The sequence below is a fragment of the Cinclus cinclus genome, chromosome 2 (assembly GCF_963662255.1).
Source record: "Cinclus cinclus chromosome 2, bCinCin1.1, whole genome shotgun sequence".
Classification (NCBI taxonomy): Eukaryota; Metazoa; Chordata; class Aves; order Passeriformes; family Cinclidae; genus Cinclus; species Cinclus cinclus.
Window position 1 is genome coordinate 31,672,850 of NC_085047.1, and position 26,204 is coordinate 31,699,053.

General features: G+C 47.7%; 2 protein-coding genes across 3 annotated transcripts; both read right to left on the reverse strand.

The window, feature by feature from the left end:
• Positions 1–909: 909 nt before the first annotated feature.
• On the reverse strand, positions 910–21,256 carry LOC134041134 (C-type lectin domain family 4 member A-like). 2 transcript variants are annotated; one of them, XM_062487431.1, is made up of 6 exons: positions 21,177–21,256; positions 5,679–5,795; positions 3,035–3,127; positions 2,558–2,709; positions 2,219–2,340; positions 910–1,503 (listed from the first exon to the last, which is right to left on the reverse strand). In XM_062487431.1, the coding sequence occupies exons 1-6, from the start codon at positions 21,193–21,195 to the stop codon at positions 1,356–1,358; spliced, it is 651 nt and encodes a 216-aa protein (XP_062343415.1). In that variant the 5' UTR covers positions 21,196–21,256; the 3' UTR covers positions 910–1,355. The 2 variants fall into 2 exon arrangements, with proteins under 2 accessions (XP_062343415.1, XP_062343414.1); XM_062487430.1 differs by lacking the exon at positions 21,177–21,256 and adding an exon at positions 8,578–8,907.
• NECAP1 (NECAP endocytosis associated 1) lies at positions 18,586–25,887 on the reverse strand. Its single transcript, XM_062487429.1, has 8 exons — positions 25,728–25,887; positions 24,306–24,406; positions 24,051–24,155; positions 23,577–23,658; positions 23,066–23,174; positions 22,772–22,958; positions 21,542–21,635; positions 18,586–21,426 (listed from the first exon to the last, which is right to left on the reverse strand). The coding sequence occupies exons 1-8, from the start codon at positions 25,823–25,825 to the stop codon at positions 21,378–21,380; spliced, it is 825 nt and encodes a 274-aa protein (XP_062343413.1). The 5' UTR covers positions 25,826–25,887; the 3' UTR covers positions 18,586–21,377.
• Between the last annotated feature and the right edge of the window lie 317 nt (positions 25,888–26,204).

A 26,204-nucleotide genomic window follows, 5' to 3' on the forward strand; every position in this document is an offset into this window, starting at 1 on the left:
CACTGTTGGGTCAGGGTGGCTAAGGCAGTTGGTGTTTCCTGAGGGAAGAGAAGTGAGGACACAGGAGGCAGGAAGTGGGAAGAGATGGATAATGGAAGACCCATGGTGTCCAGTGGTCTACAGCAGGACACAAAGAAAATTCAACAGGCAGTGAATGTTCTGGATGGGATGTCATGTGCAGCAGGACCCCTGTTTCTTCAGCCTCTTCTGCAGCATGATCTGGCCTGGGCAGGCACGCCATTACAGGCACCACTGAGGATTTGGCTTTCCAGGAATGCTGCTGCCTCAGGTGAGCCTGGCACCAGGTGTGAGTCAGGAAAAGGACTTTTTCATCCAGGTGGCTCTGAAGGCCCAGTGGAGATTGTTTCTCTAAAGTCCAAAGGGAGGGCCACAGAGATGAAGGCAATGAAGATAGAGACTGAGGGCTAGACCACAAGCTAAAAGAACTGGGATTGTTCAGCATGGGAAAGAGGAGATTCCAAGTTGGTCTTACAGCAGCCTTCCAGAAGGATTCCAAGAAGGCTGGAGAGGGACTTCTTACAAGGTTATGAAGTGATAATGCAGAGGAGAACAGGAAACTGAAAGAGGGCAGATGTAGAGTAGGCATTAGGAAGAAATTCTTTTCTCTAAGGATTTTAAGGCACTGGTGCAGGTTGTCCAGAGAAGCTAGGCGTAGCCCATCCCTGGAAGTGTTCAAGGCCAGGCTGGATGGGGGTTTGAGCAACCTGGTCTAATGGAAGGGGTCCCTCCTAAAGACCTAAAGGTAGAAAACATGATCCTTAAACGTTCCATGCAACCCTAACCATTCCTGGATTCTAGAACTATACTTTTCCAACATAGATAGGGGGGAGAAAAGAGATTCAGAGACACGGCACAGAGCCTTTTTTTATTGGTGTGATATGTCGTTTTCTCTTGTTTCAGTTTTCAAAATTTGTTCAGCAAAACCAGCACAGCTAGAAGATATTCTGTGTGTGACTCAACAAAAAGAAAACACCTCTGCTCAAGGAGGCCAAGGACATTTAGTCTCAGGATATCTGTCTTCCATTCCTGTGTCTTCCTCCTTTCTCCTTCTCCTCCTAGAGAAGTCCATGTCTTTAAAGGCAGTGGCTGCTGGACCATCTCAGAGAGAACACAAGAACACAGGACCTGCTTCAATGAGCCTGAACATTCCTGTGTTCCCTGAGCTACCCCACGAACTGGGGATGTTGGACAAAGCTCATGTAACTTCCACACACACACAGGGTCCCCCCACACAGTGAAGATGTACAAGGGCTCCCCACCCTTCCCAGCACAGCCAGAGCTGTTCCCAGCTCGCTGCTCAGCTCCCAGCTATACTCAGGACAGGGGGATTTCCATCACACAATTACTGCTGCAGCTTCACAAATTCGATGATGCTTGCCAGATGATGGGACATCATTCCAGTTGTTGACAGTTTTTTCCGGACCATGGATTACAGTGCGGTTCTCGTTAACGTTATTACTTGGTTCATAATGTCGCCAGAACCTGGGACAGAGACAGGCTTGTTACTCCCCAGTGTCCACTGTAAAGCACTGCTGGAAAAGGCCACACTGGCATGCAAGACTTGAAGGGAAGGCACAGAAATTCCCAGTGCTGATTGGTGCACAGAAGCAGCGCCCTGGCTCCCAATCCATATCCCACTGGCACCAGTGTCACATGGAAACCTGCCTCCTTCCCACAGCCTTCTAGCACAACAGGGCCCTGCTTCATCCTGCTGGGGGGAGCTGATCACCACCACTCATCCCATGCACCTCACACACAGCAGAGACCCATGTCAGCCTCCAGGGCAAGACATAGCAAGGACAGTCCTGGTGCTCTCTCCCTGTGTCCCATCTCTTTCCCTGAATTTCAGCACAGGCCATTTTGTGCATACAAGGGCAGCGAATGGAGGTCAGGCAAAGCTGGTCATCAGGGTTCTGAAGGGATCTTGCTGCCAGCAAGTTGAAGCTTTTTCCGTGCCTCCAGCACTCACATCCATGTCATAGGTAGTTAATTCATAGCCAATATCCAGCACAGATGGGCCATGTGTCCTACATGTGTCCTGGTGTCCTACACAGCCCAGTCCTGCTGTATCTTTGATCTCTCACAAGGAAGTGTGGTGACAACCCCCTCTCATGCACCAACAGACCCCCTCACATCTCTCCTACTTTCTTTCCCTACCAGGAGTCACACCAAACACTCTTCATCCAGAGATACTCACGCTGCTGTCTCATTATATGGAGTCTTGTCCACCCACTGCCACTGCCCCACCTTCTCTGCAAACAGACCGATGTAGAAATTCTCTCTATCTCGAGCTTCTTTTATCTGCCCAGAGACGAATTCCTGGAAATTATTGAGCAAGAGAGAGTGCAATGTCCATGAAGGGCAGAACTGAGCACAGGGAGGCATCAGGAGTTCCTGTGGGGTGGGGCTGATGCTGCAGAGGTGCACACAGGACATTCCCCATCCCCTGCAGCACAAGGAGGGGCTCTGAGTCCCCTCCAGGGACCAGCACTGTGTCTCTGCCTGCTGGCTCCCTCTCTCAGCCCTGTGTACGTACCTGCTCTGCCCTGCTGTTGATCACCACCAGATGGGAGCCCATCCCAGTGCAGTTCTGCTCACTCTCAGTCCAGTTCATCTTATCAAGGGACAAGAAATAGCAGCTTCTTTCAAACCTTCTCCAGCCCCTTGGGCAGCACGTCCAGCCTCGGTCTGTGCATGGACAGGACAGAGAGATGAAGGCTGCTAACAAGAGATGGTGATGGCAAAGATCCAGGTTTTCCAGGGACAGTGCTCATGTCCTCCTTAGTGACATTTCCTGACAGAAAGTGCTAGAAAAAACAGGGATAGTACAGACATTGCTTCCCATTGCTTCACAGTATGACCAGTGAGCTTTGGGTCCCCAAAGCTGTCGTAATCCCTGTAAGGGGGGCTCAGGACTTGAGGAAGTTCTTTTGGTGATGTGGTTGGACTTGTCCTGGTCCAGCCTCCTGGAGGCCTTTAGCCCCAAGGAAGAGGGGACACTGTGAGTACTGACCTGTGCCTTGTGGCACTGCTGAGTTGCACTTCCACTCCGAGAACTGCTGCTGCAGGACTCTGGGCTGGTCACTGCTGTGCCAGAAGAGAACCACTGCAAAGGGAGAGGAAAGGCAGCAGGATTACCCCTTCCTGCCAGCTCCTCACACAGCATCTCTGGCCCCTTCACTCTCCTTGCTCCATTTCCCCACCAAGCACTGTCCCAGCTGTCACCTCTCCTGGCCCAAAGCAGTGACACAGCTGACATCCCAGCCAGAAACAGACCATCTTCCAAGTCAGACAGCAGAAGGAGCCCTGGGAGCACGTCCCACTGAGGGGAGGACATGCCACACACATGGCAGGATTGATCCCACCCAACCACAGCCACTCTGCCATGCACATTCCTACAGCCCAGCTGCCACTCTACAAAGCAGTCTCTCACTGTCCCACTTGGGCTCTTCCTAAACTACACATCAACAGGCATTTGGGGCAGTCTGCCATCAGATGGGCCTGTTCCACCAGCAACACACAGTTCAGGTGCAGGGAATCACATCAGCTGGAGCTGATGAAACCAGGGGGGAGCACAAACTCCTAGGACTCCCTAGCTCCAGTTTGTGGGGATTAATGCACTCTTGGTGACAGGCCACAGGCACAGGCCCAAGGATTTACTAGGAACTCAGACACTCAGGAAAATGGATAAGGAGCTGATCAGGGTGTGCATTACCATCCAGAGGCCTATTTTCAATAATCTATTAATTTAGAAATGTTTTTCCTTATGATGTTGACAATCCTAGTGGCTTCAGTGCCTGATTAGTGCATTGCTGCCATGGAGGAAGGCTCAGAGGAGATGGGCAAGGACAATGCCTGACAGAACACCCCCATTGCCAAGACAGGTGACCTTATCCCTACCCAGAGACAAAGGATGAGAAGAGAGGTGACTTTTGGGTCATTTCAGCTAAGGGAATTAAGCAGCTGTCCAAGTGTTTACCCCTTTACAGATTAAATGTGGAGCAGCATCTTCGTCAGTTTGCCAAACCAGAACAGGACAAGTGTATTCCCTAGTCCAAAATCATGTATGAAACTGAATTGGTAACAAAATCATACCTGAAGAAAGCAATGGGCTTGAGCTGGCATTAACTCCCCTATTTTGTCTTGGAATTTGGGAACACTCAATGTCTTCATGTGGTGCATACTGCAGAACTATGGCCCCCTTCTAACAAGGAGGATATTGAAGTGTTGGAGCATGTCCTGAGAAGCGTAGTAGACCTAGAGTGGCGTCTGGAGCACAAGTCCTATGTGGAGAAGCTAAAGGAGCTGGTGGTGTTTAGCCTGGAGAAAAGAAGGCTCTGGTTGGACCTCATTGCTCTCTACAAGTCCCTGAAAGGAGGTTGTAGCCAGGTGGGGGGTCAGCCCCTTCTCCCAGGTAACAACCAACAGGAGAAGAGGAAATAGTCTGAAGTTGTGCCAGGCAAGGTTTAGTTTGGATATTAGTAAAAGCTTCTTCACTGAAAGGTGGCCAAGCATTGGAACAGGCAGCCCAGAGAAGTGGTGGAGTCACCATTCCCAGCAGTGTTCAAGAGACAGGTAGATGTGGCACTTGGAGACAATGGTGTAGTGGTGGGATTGGTAGTGGTTGGTTAACAGTTTAAGTACATGACCTGAGCTGTCTTTTCCAACATCAATGATTCTATGATTCCATGCTTGCATGACCAGCATTTAAAATCATGTTTGTATTGTGATCCATCTGTGCATTGCAGTGGCCACTCTTTCTCCTTACATGCAATTTGTACTGGTTTTTCATGTAAATGCTGCAAAGCTCTGCTAAACCAAGGTCCTGTGCAGCATCAATTAATTTGGATAAGTAAACATTCACTAAGAATTAAACCTTCCATGTGTATCACAAGGTATCTGATGCTGACATCCCAGCCTAAAACTCCCCAAACATTTGGCTCCATACTATGAAAGGTTATACATTTGGGAAAAAAGCAACACAAACTTCTGGGACTCAGACACTGAGGGCAGCAAAGGAAAGGCACTGATTTATTGTACTAAGATGCCTCTTCCAGAATCCATCGTGGAAATTGACAACTTGTGCAAACACTCCATGAATTATCGTTAATAGAAAATGAGAACAGAACAGTGATCACTATCTTCACAAACAGCCTGTCCAGGAAAAACCTCTCATGAATTGTTCTGCAATCAACCCTAAAAAGTAGCGAGAGTAAATTAACTGCACTGTGCAGTTAATCCTGGAGATGCCAGGAGTGTGAGAAGCCATTTCTTCCACTAGGACACAAAGCATATCCAAGCACCTTAGAGAGCCCAAGTGCAGATTCACCTGCCTGAATAGGTACTTTGTGCTTCTGTCTCCACTTCTTCCCATCTGCCAAATGTAACTGAGTTCTTTTTGTGGGAAATGAAGCGAGAGAATTGTTCCACAGTTCCAAAAAGGCCATGCAAGATTGGAACGTGCAGTCTGGGCACACTGACAAGGCCTTAGGGTAAACAGGGGAAGATTTGGGGGATGTATGCACACACGTACAAAGTCAGGGCAGGAAAACCTGAGACCTTACACAAAGCCCAGAAAACCATGAACCACGGTTTCTCTTCTTTTCTCCCAGCACTCCCCCCAGACCTCTCCCTTGTAATGTCCTGCACATACTCACCAAGGAGGACGACAACAAGGGCAAAGCACACCACGAGGAGCAGCAGTGAGATCAACCATGGCAGCCAGAGTGGGTATTTCTGGGGATGGTGCTCAGGCTTCTTTGTCTCAGGAGGTACTAAATGGGATGGAAACACACCAAACAAAACACCATGGTCATCTGTGGGGCTGTCAGTCCACAGTCCACAGACAAAGGACGTGCTAATCAAGGGAGAGCTCCTCAAAAGACAATGAAAAGAATTCCATTTCTGATGAGGAAGTTACAGGGTTTGGGATAAGAGCAGACTGGGACAGAGCAGGGAATGTCTGCGGTTTCTGGAGAAAAGTCAAATTCAGTGAGTGTGTTCCCAGCCCAGCCAGTGAGCAGTGAGCCAACAATGAGAATTGTTGGTGTTTGGGGGTGAGCCCTTCACAGGGCCTCAAAGTCTGCAGTGAAACAAGGTCTTTCTAGATTGGGCCCAAAGCTGACAAATGCAACATTGCTCAAGCCTTGAGACTTGAGACATACAAAGGAAGATTTCATGTTGACTTCTTCCAGAAAACTTTCTCTGCCTGCTTCAGTTCCTTCTTAGCATTTTGGACTTCCTTTGCAGAAAGTTAGTGTAATCTGAGTGAGGTTGGGAGACAAAAAATGTGCAAGGAGGATGGGAGACAAAAAATGTGCAAGGCTATGATGGCACATCATCATTGGGAGATTAAAAGATGTACTTTTTTCCTTCCACCTCTGCTTTCCAATTCAGGATTCAAAGATTTGCTGTAATAAAACCAGGATGTGCTAGGCTGGATATCTGGGGAGAACAGAGGTCTGTGTCCAGCAGCCTGAGTAAAGTACTCAGATTACGATTTGCCAGATTTTCTCACTTTTGTCTAGAGGGATATTGCCAGTACTGAGGAGGTTTGGGAGCAGCCAGGAGAATGGCTTATAGGAAAGGAGAAGCAAACACATGTTAGGGGACTGTTCTAGCTTTGGCAGGTACACAAACCAGAGCAAACAGCAGGGTAAACAGACAGCAGCACTCACTGCAGGACAGGAGCGAAGAAGTTTTGGGAGAGACAGCTATTAAAGATGAGATTTAGAGAGCCTTCATTCGTTGTTCAGCATGAAGCTCCCAGGTGTGTCAGCCAGACATGCCTAGTAAGCATGACTGTCAGAAACCTGCTCTTGGTGGAAATCTTCCGACTATTTCCCAAAGGCGTGGGAGAGACCACTACGACAGGACAAAGGGCATCATCTTTCATGATCTGGAGAGAAAATATGTGTGGACAGGCAAGGTCCACCTTTCCCTGGCCAAGTCATGTTTTTCTAGCCAGACCTTTTTCCAGAGTGAAAACAAGCCCCCCTCACGGTCTGGAGTCCAACCACCTACTTCAGAAATAGCTCTAGCCAGTCCAACTGATTTTTTGGATATGCAGCACATCCCAAGATTGTTCAGCCTGTGCCCAGTCATACCTGAACACCCCACACTCACACCCAGGTGGCACAGGGAGCACTGCATGCTGTGCACCTCAGCAACACAACTGAAGTGCAGTCATCTTGTGCACACTCGGTGGGTTGAGCTCCCTGCAAAATGCTTTTCACGGCTGCTCTGTGCTCTCTAACATGTCCGGCATGATCACAACACAACAGACTTGATGTCTTTGGAATAATCATTTGGAACACAATGGGGAACTTCCACCACCCCCACCTCACCGCAGTGGAAATGCTAACTACATCCAGAACCAGCTCATCTTGGTGCACTGAAAACAATGAGCTTTCAAGTCAGACACGACTACATACACTCTTTATTTCCGTGACTCACGCCTCAGAGCAGGCAAGGAATAACCTGGAGCTGATGCCTGCTCTGTTTGGGATAGTAAAACTGAGGTAAAGCTGTAAATAGGCAAGCTAATGCCCTTAGGAAGCAGTAATGGTTTATTTCATTTTTTAAAATTATTACTCCTTGATTTATGCACACATATTTTTACTGCACTGGAAGCTGCTGGTGTGTAGGGTCCTGTATGTCAGGCGGAATCAGTGAGCCTTCCATAGAACATCTGTATGAGTTCCTATTTGTGGCATAATGACTACGGAGTTCATACTGACCAGAATATGCTTTACATTTGCATGCAGTCTAGTCAAAGAACCATTTTACCACTGTAATGTTTAATATGAAATGAACTAGTTTGTTTGGTGTGTTAAATGTTTTCCAGGAGTGGAAGACATCAATAGCAGATTTGGATCTCCCTCCAGATCTTAAATAATTCTTCTTCTGTATATTTTAGGGTGTTCAAAGTTTGGGTCTCTCTTCTCCAAGGACCCTTTCTCACTCAGCCATGGACAATGAGGTTATGTTTCTGCAGCCAGTACTGCTTCTCCTGAAGCGGCAGAATCCAACTGATTGCTCTACCTTAAGCAGGCATGTTGATTCTCTTACCCTCTCCACAAGCAGCAATCTGTAGTCTCAGTCAGAGGCGAGAGCAGCCAGGACTTGAGCTTATTTGCTGCTCTGGGAGCCTCTCAACCTTTGTGACAGATCAGATTGTTTGGAATATACCACAGTCTCTACTCTTGGTACTCAGCATGCTCCAAAAATTACTCTTTCAGGACTACATCACATGTAGGGTACTGAGGGAGCCCAGGCAGATTCCTTAGTGCATGCTCATTTGAAACCTACAGTTTGTGCTCCCGGGGGTCATTCTTGTTCATGTTGCAACTCCCATTCACCTTTCCTCTTGGAAATGTTCCTCAAGGCTCTTACTTCAAAACTCCTTCAGTCTCCTGATCATTTAGCTCCTTTTTCTCACCATTCCATCAAGATCAGGTAGGAACCAGAGTCACAGAAGGAAAAATCTCCATTCTCTCTTCTTCAGCCCCACTCCCTCCAGCTCCCTTTCTCCCAAATAACCCATTCATTCCTTACCTTTGACCGCTGGAGACGGTGATTCATTTTTGAATTTCACCTCGGCATAGGTGATTTCTGATGCCATTTATTCACAGTGTGACCCTGTCCTTAGTTTTGCCACGTAAATGGTAGTCCTTTTAGCTCCTTCTTTCCAGAGGGTGACACAATTAGGTTACTGAGCCTTCCCCTTCTGTTCATCCACCCTCAGCCCATCAAAGAAGGCTGTGTGGAACTCTGAAAGCACTGGCGATAACGTGAGAATTCCTGGGAGCTCAGAAATGCTCCAAAGAGATCTTCAGTTTCTTAGCCCAGGAAAGCAGCCCTGGCAGCATGGACGATTTTGAGACATGAAAGAAAATGAGAACCTAACAACTGAAAAGGAAGTTGCACTCCTCCTTCCCCATACTAGATCCTCAGCTGATAGGCTTCCTTTTCAAGACATTTTTAGGGTTGGGGTTTTTTTTCCCCCCCTTTTTTTAACTTTCTTACTTAACTACCTTCCCATATTTTCATGCCTTTCTTTGTCTGTAATTAATTCTACCATTGCTCTCACATTTGCAGCTATCACAGGTCCTAGCCCAGTTTAAGCTACAGTCCAGCACAAAAAGCATTCTGCCCCACTTGTCCCTTGTGGTTAAGCTGCCTTTGCTTCATCAAATGTCGCAGCCATGTGTCATTCTTCAAAGTCAGTCCCAGTTGGAAGCTAGCATTAGAACAAATCTCAGACTAGGAAATGTTCCTGTAGAAGTGAGACTGGGATGTTGCAGCCTTAGACAGAATAATAAAAATAATCAGAATGTTGAAGAGTGATAAAGTACTGTAATTATCTGCCTGGGGACGTAGTGGAGTCACCATCCCTGGATATGTTTAAAAAAAGACTGGATGTTGCACTTAGTGCCATGGTCTAGTTGAGGTGTTAGGGCATAGGTTGGACTCAATGATCTTGAAGGTCTCTTCCAACCTAGTAATTCTGTGATATATCCATGAGGAAACAGAAGGTTCAGGCTGGGGTCAGGGAGGAGAACAAGCAAAGTGGAATTTAAAAAAAAAAAATATCTTGGTGCTCTGAGAGATTATTGGGAAGAGTACACAGAGAATCTTTTCTATGACTTGATTCACAGTCTGTGGAAGTTCAGAGCAGCTTCAGGCTCCATTTCACAGGCTGAAAAGGGACGGTTAACATTTTTCTGCTACTTCTCCAACACTGTCATTTATCTTCCTTATCTGTTTTATGGTAAAAACCTGATATTACCTTGAGAAAAATGTCAGTGCTTAGTCTGATTTCAAGCTGTTGCAGATCTTGAAAAGGGACAAGGAAAATTGCTGCTAACATTCATTCTAAATCAGAAAGACTTCTGAGAACATATGCTAGTAACTCAGGTATGGTGAGGAGGGTTCAGTCAGCAGATAGGACTAAGATTTGGATCGGAAGGGACCTTCAAAGACTATCTTCTCCAGCCCACCTGCCATGGGCAAGGACATCTTTCCTTACATCAGGCTGCTCAAAGCCCCTTCCAACCTGGCCCTAAACACTTTCTATGAAGAGGAACATGCAACTTCTCTGAGCAACCATGTTCCAGCATCTTAGCACCCTCAATGTAAACAATTTATTCCTTATATCTAAGCTATATGTGGCTTTTTCAGTTTAAATCCATTACCCCTTATCCTACCACTACAGCTGCTGCTAAAAGGCCTCCCTCCATCTTTCTTACAAGCCTCCTCTAAGTACAGAAAAGCCACAACAAGGTCTCCAAAGCAACCAGAAGGAAGAAGCTGGCTAGTCTGGCAAGCTGGAATTCCCTTAAGGCAGAGCAGAATGAGATGTTCACAGAACATCTGGAGAGCACAGAGGGTAACCAGAGCAGAGCTGGAGCTGAGACAGGGCAGCAGAAGGAAAAACATGCACCAGACAACAGAGAAGAACAATGCAGCAGAAGTTAAAGGGAATGTCAACACAGGTTATAGAGAACTGCCCCTAAACAGTGGGGCATATGTAACTGGATGTCTTTACTAAGGACCCTCCTCATGTCTTGTGTGTCCTGAGCAAACTTCTCCTTTATGTATTGTATGCAAAGAAGGTGACTTTTACACAAGAACAGCTGCAGGAGAGAAACCTTGTCCCTCAAGCAAGCATGCTGCCTGTTTTACTTTCCAACATCCTTCCAGCACTATTCTTTGTCTTTGGTCTTGGCCCTCTCACTGCAATTAAGCCTCCCTAAGTGTCTGCTGAAATCTAGTTAAGCCTTCAAATTTCTTGTTGAGAATTCAGAGCAATCCTCTGCATGCTTTTCCTGGTTCCCACTGAACCAAGCCTCAGCAGACTCAATCTGCTGCTTTTGACCCTTTTCTGGGGAAAAGGCATACTTCCTGGGAGGGTTTCAAGATTTCCATTGTGAAGAAACAGGAAACACAATCAGCAGACAGAGAAGGAAGTTACAGGGCAGCTTCATGAGCTTTTTCCACTGAAACGCATCTCCAAACACAGCCGAGCATTTCAAATGCAAATTCAGGCTCTAGCTGCTCTTTTTATTAGATTACATTAGACTGCACTCCAACATATGTAGATGACTCAATTCCTCTTTGTCAGCCATCAGAGTTGTTGCTTGCTATCAGAATTAAACCCGGAATCATACTTCCATGGGATGCAGTGCTGAGCCAATGTGTAACAACAATCATGATATTCCTGAGGGAAAAGTTTGTCCTTTGAATTTCATATGCACCAATGGTATGTAAAGGAGTGGGAGACAGGAACGATTGGACCCTGCAGTTAGTTGTGGTGCTGAAAAAACAATTAAAAAAAAAAATCTTGCTTAAAACCCCCCAAAACTCATGCTTGGCTTCCTTGCATTCTCACTGAAGTTCCTTACTAACTCGCTTCCCTCTCCTCCTGTGTTCTGCTCACTCCCTTGTCCTCCCATGATGTTTCCCCACAGATGTGTTTCAGCTCAGCCTGACCCCACAGTGCCAGGTTCTTCCCATGTGCTCAGCTCCCAAGTGCCTCATAAGCCGCAGCTCCTTTCTGGGACTCCCACAGTTCTGCTTTCCCTCCTTACTCGTGCTCCAGCTACTGGTTGCTCTGCAAGCTCCTTGGGCATTGTTTGTCCTTGACCCAAAGAGAAGGCAGCAGGGGCACTAATGCTCTTTCTCCCACACCTGACAGTGAGATTTGAATAAGGTGGTATCTGTAAGCCTTTCACCCCACAGCCAGCATCACCCAGTTTAGCACACAGGTCCATGTGAGCAGATGAAACTGTGCCATTGCACATGCCTTACTTATTTTGAAAATCCAGCTGAACCTGAGGAGTTAAATTCAAATTTATAGGCAAAGGGTAGGACTCAAATCCTAAAGCTGTGACGCCACACATTCCAAAAGAAATACCATTTTTAAATTGACCATAGCTGTGGTGGAAGCTGCAAGGAAATTACACACTTCTTACAAGCCAGTTTGAATAGAGAGGGGCAGTTGAGGGAATTGAGCTGAAGGCTTGTGAGTCATCACAAGTGACACAAAGGTTACACAGGGACATCATATTGGCTGCCCAAATACTTTAGAAGATTTGACAAAAGGCAAAATGAAACTGGCATGACTAAATTTTTTTCCCAAAGGAATTATCAATATGCGTTTTTCAACAAGCTGACCTTGCAGCCAAATGAGGAAAGTTGAAATGAGCATGACCTCCAGTAAGTGCAAAACCAAAACAAAGCCAAAGGTGTCAGAACTTCTTGAACCCTTTTATATTTGATATATTGCCTCAAGGGCAACTGAAGAGCAGGGTATAAAATAAGCAAAGAGAACAAGGACATCAAAACAAAGCTAAATTAATTATTTGTCACATCAGAATAAATTGGTGAAATTCACACATAAGAACCCTGGTTTGTGGGGGACTAAACCAAAGGATCTGTCCAAAATAAAAGTGATTGTGCAAAACGTATGGAATTAGCAGGTCTGGGAAAGATGTTCTCAGGGATTCTCAGGAAATTCAAAGGTAAAACAGTTGCTAATAGCAGTGGGTCACCTTTTGACTTAAACTATCTCTTAATCAGCAAATCCCAGGCTGGCAGAGAACATTTCAAAGAAAGGGAAGGGGAGAACTGTCAAGGAGATTTAGGAACTTAAAGGTTTGACATCTCTAGTGGTCACATTAATATAACAAAATAATTGATGGGCATGTGTATAAGTATGATGTACTTTGGAGAGAGTCAATATAACTCTTGTATGGAAATCCTGCCTCTTGTGGGTCTTTGCCCACAGTCCTGGCATCACCTGCTCTTACAGCACTTGTAGCTAGCACGGACTTCCAGGTCACTTAGATAAAAGCCTAAACCAGATCTAGGCTTTATATCCCTGCACCTGGGTGAGAAGAGCATCAGAAGTGAATACATGCCACCTTCTTGATCTTCCCTCTCCATACTGCCTTGCTTCTTTTCAGGGATTAAGGCTATGAAGCAGAGCAGCCAAGGGAAGAGCATACAAAGGCACTGGAACACAGAGGAAGGGGAACCAAAGCCTGACATTGAGCAGTTAATAAGGGATGTTAGATAACTAATCGATGGGATTCAGGCAGCAAGAGCTCCTTGATTTGGATGGTTAGAGAGAGTCTAGCAATAAGTGATCCCATTGTGTACCCTGCTGCATGGAACTGGTTAGGGAAGGGAGAGGTAGGATGCTGCAGTTCGTACTGTCGTACTGGACAGTGTGGGAGCACAGCAGCCTCCTGGGATCTGAGAGGAAGACACCCTGTGCCCTCCTCAGCCAAGGCTGACACTGGCCAGAGCTGCAGGGAGAAGAGACCTCTTCTGGAAGGCAGTCAACTCCTCTAATGATAGAGGTGAACCAGGATTCTAAACAGGTTGCTAGGAGACCAAGGAAAAAATGGCTTATATGGAGCTATGAAAACATAGGGAAAAGACATTTGAATATCCAGGGTTGAAGAGGAAACAGGGAAGTACTGAATGGACAGTGTGAAAGGGGAGTGAGAGCAATGAGTGGGATTGATTAAACAGAAGGCAGCACTGTGAAACCATACAAGTTTCTGGCAGGTGGCAGCACTTCACCACAGGCAGGCCTGAGTCAGCAGAGGGACATGGATTTCTGAGCAGAACCACCCAGTGTGACATTAATACGTTGCCAGAGATCAGCAACTTCCCAAAATGCAATTACAGTACCATACAGAACACAGGGGAATGAAACAAAAGTAGGAGTGATAAAAAGAAAAGTTCCTCCCCAAAACAGCTTGTGCATTTCTCCCCTGGCCACATCTGTGCCAAGTTTTAGTACGTGCTGAGGGTTTCAAGCACAAGAGATCATGCCCCAAAGTTACCTGGGCTGAGGGAGCTCAAACTCAGAATTGTGAAGGGAAAGTTGTGTGCTCATTCTAGGGTGATGATAGGTTACCAAAATCCCTCAGGTGTAAGGGAAGGAATAAGAGAAGGAAGAACACAATCCAGAGAATATTCAAAATGACAAGAAGCCCCAACCTGCCCCTTTGCATGTAGCATTAACAGAGGATTTTCCTCAGAAGAGCAAATATATGTTTTATTTATTTCCCCTCAATTAACAGATTACCAAATCAAAGTCAACGGAGGGCACATTCAGATACAGTTACCCTAGAGCTTTGTTTTATGCCATTACTGGGAACATTGAACCTTTGTCTCCTTTCTCTTTTTGATCTGAGTCACAGCTCTCAAGGCTATAAATTGTTGGAGATCAGAACCAGATTACTGCAATTCCTTGCCACAGCACCACATCTGACTTCAAACCTGGGCCAGGTCAAAGTCTTGGTCAGACCCAGTGGCCTGTTTTCAGAGGTGAGGCTGTGGAGTTTATCTTCTTAAAGTGGGAATATGGCATTCGTGGGCACAAATTGTGGCCACATAACACTTCTCCACAGAAGCAATTCTTCAGGCTTCATTTCCAGTTCTAAGGATCACACAGATCTCCACAGGCTTGAATTTAGTTTGGCTACTCTCTGTCCAGGGGTGTGAATGCACTCGATCTCCCTCTCTTGAAGGGGGAATGGGGGTAGTGGAAAGAAAAGCAAAAACTGGAAAACAACCACAGTCACCAAGCAAGTATGGGTCTGTCACATAAGGTTACCCAGGACTCCTGCTCTAACCTTAGGGTCACTCCTATTGGAACTTAAACTGTTTCCCTCCACATCCTCTCATGCACGTAAGTGGAAAGCAGTAAAAAACATTCTCATAGGGAGGTTCTGCTGAGAGCTGTACTGATTAGGTTGTCCCAGCAGGTGGTACTGGAATAGTAGCACAAACCTGACCAACCCTGCAGAGCTCTCTCACCCCCTCCTATCCTCAAGGGTGGATTTATCAGGAAGACTGCAAGTGGCCTGTGCTGCCCCTTACCCTGTAGCCAAGGTGACCCTGCAGGCCACTTGCAGCCTCCCAGCCCAACTTGTGACAGCCAGCAGTGAGGCGAGGGGACACCACCTGCCTCCAGAGCAGCCATCCCATGTGTTCAGTCAGGATGGGACAAAGCAAAAGTCATCTGGCAACAGCCATAGAAAGCGGAACTAAATCTAGGGAGTACCATTAGCTCAACCAAACACTCCTTGACACCTCATCAATGAAACATGATGGGGAAGTTTTAGTGCCAGGCAGGGAGGCCCCAAGCTATGGGCTCAACCATAGGTAGGAACCTCCTCATGATACAGATATCAACACCATCAGATGGGGAAAGGTAATTTTTTTTTTTTGAAGAGCACATTCTCCAGGTACCTGTGTCACCCACTTTTACCGTGCCAGGACACTGAAGTCAGCACAGGGAAGCAGAGGGTGGGCAAATGGCACTCCAGGGTGCCAGCCTCCAGCACAGACCTGGCACTGACCCAGAGGGCAAAGGGCCCCAGCTGCTGACTCCCTGCTTGCAGGGACTGACTAAGAGGGCAAAGTGCTCCTCGATGACTCACCTGGCCTGCAGCACCTCGTCTTAGACTCTGCCTCCAGATCACAGTTATACACATATGGACAGGAGAGACTCAGCACACCATCCTGTCTTCACAGAGCCTCTGCCCTTTCTGAGATGAAGGATGACTGTTAGATCTCAGCATTCCTCTTCACAACTCCCCATGTCAGACATCTCACCACACTGCTGGCCCAGCCTGGGACCCACCTCAGCACAGCTGAGCACAAAAGTTGTGCTAGGAAGTACTTCAGACTAGAGGTGTCTTGTTCAAACCTTGCTCAAATCAGGACTACTTTTGGGGCTTGACCAGGCTACCCAGGGCAGGTTATCTGCTTACAGTAACCCTGTTTCTGTATGGGATGTATCGTTTAAGGGCTTTTCCTGTTTTCTATCCAAAAAGAGTGATTTCCAAGCACACTTTATACATGCACCCATGGTACTGACTTCAGCTTTAGGTACTGGTGACAGCAGTTCCTAACTTTGAGACAGACATACAGCTGTATCTATAGCCACTTAGCACATATTTGCCAAGGAAAATGCTCTCCTACCCCCTTACCTCTCACTGGAATCCAGCTCCCTTTAGGTTAACTTGTCCCTGCCAGCTAACCAATAGGACAGTTTGTGCAGGACTACCAACAGCATCTCACACATCTTTGAACAGTTTGCTTTAACACCCATAAACATGGGCTCACGAACAAGTACTTAGCCACAGCTATAAAAAAGACAAGGAAGAGTTCCATTCCTCTGGGCCAAGCTTTAAAGACAACAGACATCCGTACCTGTATGCACACTGACCACAAGAGGGGATTTGTGCCTTCCCTGGTACAGCTCAGTTCCAAGCCCTACATTACCAAGTTTGTGCGTGAGGGCACTGAAGCACAGAGGGCAGTAGAATAGCAGGACACGGATACATTTGGAAGCACCAGTTCCACCACTGCTAAACTATCAAACTACAAATCACCAGCTGTGATTTCTTTTCAGAGAGCACCCCACCGGTGCTGGCCACGTCTCAGGTGATGTCTGCTTGCATCCCACCCACCACCCTCTCGACTGCTGGCCACCCAGATGAGCCCAGGGATTGCGGGGAAGTCCGCAACAAGGAATTCGGCAGCAGATGGCAGCACACGGTCACGAGAGAGACTGAACTCAACGCCTGGTCGTGGGTGTCACCTGCCAGGCTGGAAGACAAGGCTTGAGAAAGGCAGGGAGCGCCACAGCTCGGTACATGCCTAACACACAAGGCTCAACACAAAGGCTGCAAGTTACAGGCGGCTCCCTCCCTTAGGGAATGTCTCTTCCGACTGCTTGAAGGCTTGAAAAGCCAGTCGACTAAGCAAGGCAGCTGCCTGTGCCTCAACACACAGGGGCTGCCATCCTACAATGCCTGGGAAAGGAGGAGAGCAGGCCATTCACTGCAAGTTACCTGCCTGGCCTGCCCCAAACACAAGTGATGCAGGAAGTCCACCCAGCAGTGACACATCCCAGCAGTGACACATCCCAGCAGTGACTGGAAAGCAGAGCCACTACACAGTCTGGCTGTTGCCAACTGATCTTCCTATGCTCAGCTTCAAGGAATATCCATCAGAGCCCCAGCTCTGGATGGGGACATACAGCTATAGGTAATGGCAGGTGGCAAAAGTAAACTGTCATCCTGCAATATGCTTTCCCTTACTTTTAGCACCGACAGAGCTATTATCTTGGAAGACAGAGACCAGTAAGAGTCTCCAGAGTGAGAGTCTATTCTTCACATAACATAATGAGCACTCATCAGACTACCTAGAACTGGAGGTATTACAATGTGTGTTAACCACTTGGGCCACAGTACTCTGCTTATATACATTAACAGCCCCGTTGCTCTTCCTCCTAGAACCATGTAGGTTTATGCTGATTTAGCAGTGTAAGTTCAGAGTCAGATTATTTTACCTCACTATCAAAGCTCAGGAAGACTTTGGGGGTTTTGGTTTCCAGTTTGGTTTTTGTTTGATTTCCTCCAATGTACAGCCCTTCTCCATTTCTTCAGGAGTCCAAACACAGCATCAAGGCTTTGTGAAATCTGGCAGGTTTGTATCTTCAACCCATATTGGGTAGCTGTGGTAAGAACAGTTGCTGCATGGCTCTGAGACACAAACTCATAGAACATAAAATATAATTAATGGGAGAAGGGGCAAGGAAATACTCACATCCCACCTCAAATACAGATCCCACAGAAGAATTGACAACAAAAAACAGAGAAATGGGATCTCGTCTTTGGCACTTGTTTCCTGATTCTTTCTATGTGCTACAGTCTGTCCCCCAATTGAAAGAAGGAACACTGGCACAGGACTCACCAAGCTGTGCATTCTAACAGTTCTTGGTGTGAGGAACGGCATGGGGCCTGGGAAGATCTCTAGACAGAACTAAGCTCTCCCTCATGTACTGTCTCCCCAGTCTTCTGTGTTTTATGCACAAACATGAGTATAACTCAGCACCTCCCTTAGGTGAACTTCATCTGAAAATCCTCCTGCTCTGGAGAAAGACCCTTTCAGGCTTTTCAACTCTTCTGCTGCAAGTACCTACTGAAAAGTCTGAGAAGCTCCACCATAGCTTATGGGTAAAATGCTTCATCTTCTCCTTGCCTTGACCTATATAACATACCCATCCTACTTACCAGAATAGGGTAAAAGCTTTGGCCCTAGAGCTGAAAAAATGCTTTTCCTCCAGTCACTACAGATCCTAGAATGTTTGACAATTCAAATGGCTGACTTAAAAGGTTAAGACTTCTTATCTTTACCCAGGCCACAAGACTTGCATTGTACTTTCAACACAGCCATACACACAGCTTTGCTGTCTGGCAGAGGAACATGGAGCAAGCCTGCTCTGCAAGATGGTGGCAAGCAGGCTTGACAGAACAATGGCAGGGCCCTGAACATACTCTTCACCTCCTGGGGGACTGGCTGGACTCAGGTCCAGCTTAAGTAAGAGGTGTTTGGCTTTCAGAAACCTCAGCAACACTGGCCTTATCATGACCACATGTCTCACGCTTGGTCCCTGCCTGAGCTAGCACAGCAATGCCTGGCCATGTCCCTGTCTGGCCATGCACCCTGCTATCTAAATCCTCATCCTGACCTGCTCTGATCTTTGTGCTTCGGTATTTCAGGACTGGTCCTCTGCTGGTGAGGCCTCTGCCCCTGCCTGCCCTGCTGTGACTCATCTTCCTGCTTCCTCTCTCTAGGCAGCCTGTCCTTGCTGCCCCTAACAAAGGGCCCACTTGGCTCACATTGCCCATCTGTCTAGTAGACAGAGACTGTTTCCCATCTACCAGCATGGAAAGAATAATTTCTGAAAATATCTGCAGGCTGTAAAAGCCTTTAATGTCTGAGATGCTAAATGTCAGGGTAACCAAGTCTTCTCACTCACTCATTTTTATTCACACTCTTACCAAATCCCACAGTACCCTACACTCAGGCCTATTTCCATGTTGTTAATTCATGTTTGGCACTGTGAGTTTTTTACCCCATTTGGAACAGCCATGTCAGTTTTGTATTCTTCTTCCACTCTCCTACCTCTTTGCCCAGAAAGAGTCTGAACCCATCACTCCTGAAGTTGCTCTTGTGCAGTCTGCAGGCTGCAACAGATAAATGCAGAAGGATAAGTAGGCTGTGAGGAACTTGCTGGAGACATGAAGACCTTCAGCCTAGAGGGCTTCCAAAGCAAAAACAATCTGACAACTTAGAAGACTCATGACATTCTTTTCCCCAGTATTACTTGTTTAATTACCATTTGCACCAGTACATCTTATGCTTTATATACATATATCTTTTTGTTTCTTCAGCTTTTGAAATACATAATATATTATCTCCAGAATACTAAGACAATACAGAAGAGGCTCCTAGTTAGTTGTTAATTGGTGCCATGAACTTCCTTGGTTGGGGAATTGATACATAGTTGAAATGACAGGACCTCACAAGGATGTGAGCAAACAAAGACAAAGGAAACAAAATGCCAACCCAGTAGAGACTGTGATGTTGCTTGCAGACTACAGCCATCCACAAGTTCAGGAGGCAGGGAGTTGAAGTACAGTGAGACTGCAGGAGTGACTATGAAGGCAGCGGAGGGCTGCCTTGCGGAAACACCAAGAGAGCCAGGGAATCAGGGTTAAATGACTACCTAAAATACATCCAAGAGCAGTCTGGTCCCCACTTCCACAAGTGGAACTGCAGCAGCTTTAGAGCTATTTCAAGAATGTTGCTCCCCAGAGGGATGGTCTAAGTGAAACTGTCTCCAAAATGCCCTCACTGTAGCCAGACAAAAATGACAAGATCTTTGCCAATACAAGGTGCATACGTCTAACTACTCTTTTAAAAGCCTCACCAGAAAATTTTTGCCCCAAGGGAAACATTCCCTTGCAAAGGTGTGTTAGAGACACAAAAGTGTTGCTGTGTTGAATGTTCAAAACAGGAAGAAGCCTACCAGCGAAGCACCAAAGCCCTAGTGTTCCAGGAACTGGGTACAGCTGTCCAAGAGTCACCTTCCCAGCTAGTGTTTTGGCTTCTGCACCAGCATGAAGGGTAGCAATTCAGCATTATGAGGTTTCCAGCCTGTCCTGTGAGTTTGCCCAGAGTAATCAACCAAGATTTACACCCCAGATCACATCTACAGCTGCTAGAGATGAAGTAGTATCCACACTGAAGGGCCTCAGGAAACTCTCCCAAAGAAGAAAAGTAGAAATTCATGGCTTTTTACCTCTTTCTAACTCCCTTAACCACACAGGAAATAGAGGGGGCTTGGACATACTAAGAATAAAAAAAAAAATCTGAATTCCAATAACCAGCTCACATCCCTGGAAGTTGGACTCAGAAGTCATAAGGAACACAGATCTCAGGAGTGAGTCTACTATACATTTCTTGATCAAATGAGAGAATTGAAAAATGGAAGGAGACTGTCCTTTCATCAAAGAATAGTCTATTGTTCCACCATAATTCTTACTGTAGATATGCAGTACTTGTAACACAGTGCCAAGTCACAACACAAGGCCAGGGCTCAGGATAGTGATGCAGGAACGTGAAATGCTGAGTGGTGGGAATCACCTGGTTGTCATGTAGTGCAAGTAACTGCCAAATTGTAAAAATGGGCTTTTCTTTTCTTAAAGTTATTTCCAGTTAAAACAGCTCAGTGACAGTGAAGCCTTTGCCTGGGGAGAAAGGAGTTAAAATGAGAGAAGTTCCTCCAGTGAACCTGCAAGCCAAATCAGGAGCCTCAAGATGGGGTGCCCACCTGAACTACAGCGCAAGGGCAGCAGGTCTACTCAAGGACTTGCATAACTCCTCCCACAGGAGCATGAGGACATGCAGCACTACCAAGAATTGCACCGAAGACAGAACAGTAGTGTGTGCATAGGGAGGGCCACTCCTCACCACAGATGTCATTAATCCAAGAGGGTTTTGAGTTGAGACAAGACCTATCTCCTGAGCAGGTGTAGCTAAATGCAGCTGTCCTCAGCACCGCAAGCTGTAGGGGCTGCTGTTGCTATTGAAAGCAGCCACAAAAAGCAACAGCCTAGCCACAGAAAATCTGAAGGACAAGGAACCCAGAGGCATCTACCCAGCCTCCTGTACCCACTCTCTTCAAGATTCTTGTTTTCCCTGTAAAGAAAGACAGGGAAAAAGAGCTAGGATGTACCATGTAATGGCCAAGTGGATGGAAGAGATAAGGCTACCTCTTTCCTCCTTGCCCATCTTGGGAGGAGTCAGTGTATTCTCTTTAGGTTCAGTGGGATCAAAAATAGTTTAAGTGAAGGTCTGATCTAAAAATGAAGGATTGTCCCAATTTGATTGAAGACTAGAGAGGTTTGTGCCCCCTCTGATCCCATTTGGTGCCTCTAGGTCATCAGTTTGTCCCATTCCACTGCTTTGATCATTCAGAACTGGACCCAGTTGGACTGCTGAGGAGCCTGATTGGGAACAGCACTGAAATAAAAAAAGGAAAATCAAATGAACAGATCCAGTAATACTTCTTAACTTCTGCTTCTTCCCACACCCATCAGGACACTACCCCTCTTGTGTTCCATTCATCACAGTTTACCTGGATGCAGTGCTGAAGTCTCCCCAGAGGTCTGTGGTAGCTGATACTGGTGCCTTGGATGCAGCTGCAGGAGCATCTAAGTCTAAAAGAATATCTAAAGCAGAAGAGAGAGAAAAAAAATACACTGGCTTATCCAGAAAACCCTACAGGCATTTTAACTATCACCTTAAACAAACTCCTGGATGCAGGGGCAAAAAATCTTTGAAGGAACTCAAGCTTTCCCTGCAGAAACCAGACTTTCTGAGGGGTTTCTTACAACAGCATCTCCTTTTGCTGAATGTGCACACCTCCAGCTGACACCGCAAGGGTACACTGTCTTCAGGAACTATTCAGTCTCCACCCAGCACACCACCTGACACTTTTGTCACTTATTACCTCTCCCATCAGATACACGGCTCAGACTCAAACCAAGTTCACCAATCATAACAGCTGCCAAACAGGCACCACCTTAACAGTGCAAACCCCACACTGGGGCCACATAAGTCCTACCCAGAAGCTTATGGTTTCTTCTCACTCAAGCCTAACGACAGCACTGCTCAAGTCTCTGCCTTTACTAAGGCATCATCAGCTCTCCAGACACCTCTGCATGGTCCCACTTTTAGCATGGCATCCAGAAGACTGCAGCAACCTCTTTGTTGCAGAATCACAGGATGATCTAAGCTGGAAGGGACCTGTAAAGATCATCTCATCTAGTCCCACTCCACACCATGAGCAGGGACATCTTGCACTAAATCAGGTTATTCAAAGGCTGTTCAATCTGGTCTTGAACACCCCCAGTGAAGGGGTGTCCACTGTTTCCCTGGGGAACCTGTTCCAGGATTTCACCACCCTCATGGTAAATCTATCCATTGTAAATCTACGCTTTTTCAGTTTAAGCCTTTCAGTTTTACCCTTTTCCTTCTCACTATAAGCCCTTGTAAAAGGTCTTTCTCCATCTTTCTTACAAGCTCTCTTTATATAGTGAAAGGTCTCCCCAGAGCCTTGTCCTCTCCAGGCTAAACAACCTCAATCCTCTCAGTCTGTATTCATAGGAGAGGTGTTCCAGCCTTCTGACCATTGCCATGGCCTTCCTCTGGACCCAGTATAACAGGTCCACATCTTTCTTGCACTGGGGACACTGGAGCTGCCAAAGAGACCAAAACCCTTGGGACACACCACGTCTCAGAGGGCACTGCTGGCACTAGGCTGAAGCAGTGTCTAACAGACTGTTGGCTCAGTGCTAAGGTTTACCTGCACTGCTTGCATTACTGGATTTCTGCACGGGTGGTGGTGTGACATGGTTGGCAATGGCTGTGGAAGAAGGGGGAGGTATAGGAGGGACTGCAATTTTGCCTCCCGGTGGGGGTGGCAGCAGGCTTAGGCCCCCTGATCCAGACACACGGGGCTTGGCTGCTCCTCCTTTCTTTGATGTCATGTTCTGTATTTAAAAAAAAAAAAAAAAAAAAAAAAAAAGGAAGCATAAAGAAGAGTCTCTGTCAGCAAATCCAGAGAAGTAAGAAGGGTAAACTGGTCTGCTTTGCTTACCCCAATGTTTAGTTTGATGGTCTGCCCTTCCTTAAACCCTAAGTCTAATTTGGGACGAGTGTCAGCTTCCTGGGACTCCTTGGAGATTTCAGTCTCCTGCTTCACCCACCTAAAAAGAAGAGAGGAAGTCATGAGACCCTGTGGCAAAAAGGAACAGTGTTTTAGAAAAATGTGTGGTTTCTCTCTACATCCCACTAAACTACCTTGACTTGTCAAATCAGCAACCTCCCTACTCCTGGTGTCACACAGCACAAAGCTGGGACCACCACAAACCCATGAGGCTGTTTAAAACTGCACCTGAAGCATCACAGGGTCTAAGCTTAGGACTTACAGATCTAACCCTGCAGGGGCTCTCAGCTTGCACAACAGCTGGCAGCACAGACAAGTGTCCCTTGCCAGAGCAGGGTTTCAGTGCAACCCCAAGGAAACCTGTGCTAAATGAACATGCACCACCACCCACCATGATCCACAGGCCAGAGGAAAAAGGGCATACCAGAAAAGCAAAACTCACTTGAAGTGATCCTGCAAAGAGACATTGAAGTCAAAGGCATCACCCCGATCCGTGAAGCCAATGCCTATGAAAGCACTTCGTCCTAGCAAGGAGACAGAAGGAGTCACTGGAGGTGCCCTGCAACTGGGCCACAACACCCTCTGCTTATCCTAAATGACTCTGTGCTACCTCTCTCTGACACACCTGCAGCTAGATGCCAGCAGCTCACAGCAGTTCATTGTCCCTAGCCTTCAGGACCCACCCTTCTTCCCACAGGGCTTGCTTGGAAACCGAATGTTCCTTCCCAGCCCAGCCCCTAGACTCTGTGCAATGCAGAGAACCTTCTCTGTTTACCTTGCCCTCAGACCCCTCCAAGCACACCACCTGGCCTTTTCAGCATTCCAAACACCATTTTCATCCTCCTGGCACACTCCCAGCTCCACCTGGGTCTCCTCCACCCCTAGCACTTGGCACATACATTGGCCCCAAACTCACCAGTCCCATCCTGAATTCGAATGACAAAGTAGCGGCTGGAATCTGCCACAGTCTCCACTGCAATGCCAGGGTATTGATCTATAGGAGCCTGGGCAAAAAGTTCTCCTGCAAACAAAGAACTGAGTGTTAAGGAGAGCGACCCCTTCCTGAAGCGTGGCCAGGGCTGCCACGCGCAGCTCTGGGCAGGCTTAGAAACACAGGCTCATGGGCAGCAATCACAGTCACAGCCTAGCCAAGGCACAGCCTTTCCCTTACCTGAAACCTTATCCTCCAGTTTTATGTAAGCAGTTTTGCCTTTGGAGGTGACACGAAGCCGCCCTGTCCAGTCTGGATGGTCCAGTTTCCAGTCAGATGCCCTGAAAGGAACAGCAGCTGATCACTGACCATAGTCAACCTCTCCAATTCTGCCCAGCCACCTCAGCAGAAGTCTCTTCTCCCAAACCCTCAACCCCTGTAGCTGCCTCATTGTACCTCCCTCCCAATATAAGACATGGGGTGTCAGCTCCTCTCTTGCTGCTGCCAATTGACACACAGCTCTGACTGGCATCTCTGGGCAAAGGGAAAGAGACACAGTCCAAAGAACATCAACTCCTCACCTTTATAAGCTTGCAAAAGAAGGGAGATAGAAGCCCACAAAGTCACTTAACAAGAAATCCACAAAAATTACTTTTGAGCATTGGGAAAACTCAAAAAATGAATTAGTAAGATGCTGGAAAGACACTCCATTATTCTACCCTATTGTTGTAAAATAACAAAGAACAGGCAAATGACTTACACCAGGCAAAACACACACACAGACATTTTGACTGACCCATCCCACTCTACCACAGACTCTTGTGAAGGGGAAAAAAAAAGGAAAGAGAGAAAAAAACCCAAACCTACAGCATCACAGAATATTCTGAGTTGGAAGGGACCCACAAGGATCACTGAATCCAACTGCTGTCCCCCGCACAGGACAGCCCAAAAATGACACCATGCGCCTGAGAGCATTGTCCAAACGCTTCCTGAACTCTGGCAGGCTTAGTGCTGTAAAATCAACAGGATTTTATAACTGGAAACAAGCATGCCTGGCCAGGCACAACATCCGCCTACAGTCTGTCAGGTTCGGTGAGTACACAAACCCGCTTCTCCAGCAGGCCTGTGGACACATCTTACAAAGTCACCCTCTGCTGGTTTTGGCTGACCAGAGAAGGCACTTCTAACTGCTGCTCCTGCAGCCTCTTCTCAAAAGTCACCCCGAATTCCTCCTGCTTTTCGTCCGTGCCACTGCGAAAGCCACCAGGCCAAATCCAACGTGCCGTTACAACACATCAGCGTCACATCCCCGGGAACCCAGCAAACCGGGAGGAGACGTCAGCTCTGCGAGAGCAAGCTGTGCCCTCACCTCCTGCTCCTGACTAACAGAGCAGCCCCTGCTTCTCCACAGCAGGGAGCCGAGGCTCCTCTACCTTCAGGCGCTGACCACTTAGCCACGAGAGGCAACTCCAGCCGCCGGCTCCTCCAGAGCCCGGCTGGAGGGGGCTCAGGGGATGCCCAGACCCGCTCGCGGCCACAGGGCTCGCGGCTTTCCCAGGGAGCGAGGCCGGGGCACAGCATGGCACTGCCCTGCAGGCAGGGGCAGAGGCAGGCCAGGCCGGGCCGCGCCAGGGCGATCGCGGGCACCGCACGCTCCCTCACCTGTAGCCGCGGTTGGAGGTGCGCGGCGGGATGCGGTAGACGTTGACATCGGGCTTCACGCAGAGAACGGACTCGTACTCCAGCTCGGCCGCCGCCATGTCGCCGCGAAGCCCGGCGAGGAGCGAGCGGCGGGAGCCTAGTGACCAGCGGTGCTGCCCACCGCCATCTTTGATGAGGGCAGACACCACCTGGGGGCGCCGGCGCGGCCGGACCGGACGCGGGCCACGTCGGAGAAGCGGGTGAAGCCATCTTGGATTCGGGCAGCGGGGGCGGGAGGGCGCCATCTTGGAGCCGCCCCTGACACAGCAGCGGCGGCCGGCGCCATCATGGGGCCTGGCAGGTCCCGCGGCTGGGCTGGCGTGGCCATGTTTGTTTGGGGCGCCATGGCGGCGGCGGGCAGCGGGAGGTGAAGTGCTGGGCAGCGGGAGTGCGGGTGGATGTGCCGCCTCACGGTATCGACCTGCTCCCTTGGATCCC

Coding starts and splice junctions, on each gene's coding strand:
- LOC134041134 (XM_062487430.1), bottom strand. CDS start 8,644: ATGGCATCAGAAATCACCTATGCCGAGGTGAAATTCAAAAATGAATCA. Junction 2,341..2,557: donor TCAACAGCAGGGCAGAGCAG/GTACGTACACAG, acceptor AATAATTTCCAG/GAATTCGTCTCTGGGCAGAT. Junction 1,504..2,218: donor CCATATAATGAGACAGCAGC/GTGAGTATCTCT, acceptor TCTCTGTCCCAG/GTTCTGGCGACATTATGAAC.
- NECAP1 (XM_062487429.1), bottom strand. CDS start 25,825: ATGGCGGCGGCCGAGCTGGAGTACGAGTCCGTTCTCTGCGTGAAGCCC. Junction 24,407..25,727: donor ACCTCCAACCGCGGCTACAG/GTGAGGGAGCGT, acceptor TGTTCCTTTCAG/GGCATCTGACTGGAAACTGG. Junction 23,659..24,050: donor TCGAATTCAGGATGGGACTG/GTGAGTTTGGGG, acceptor TCTCCTTGCTAG/GACGAAGTGCTTTCATAGGC.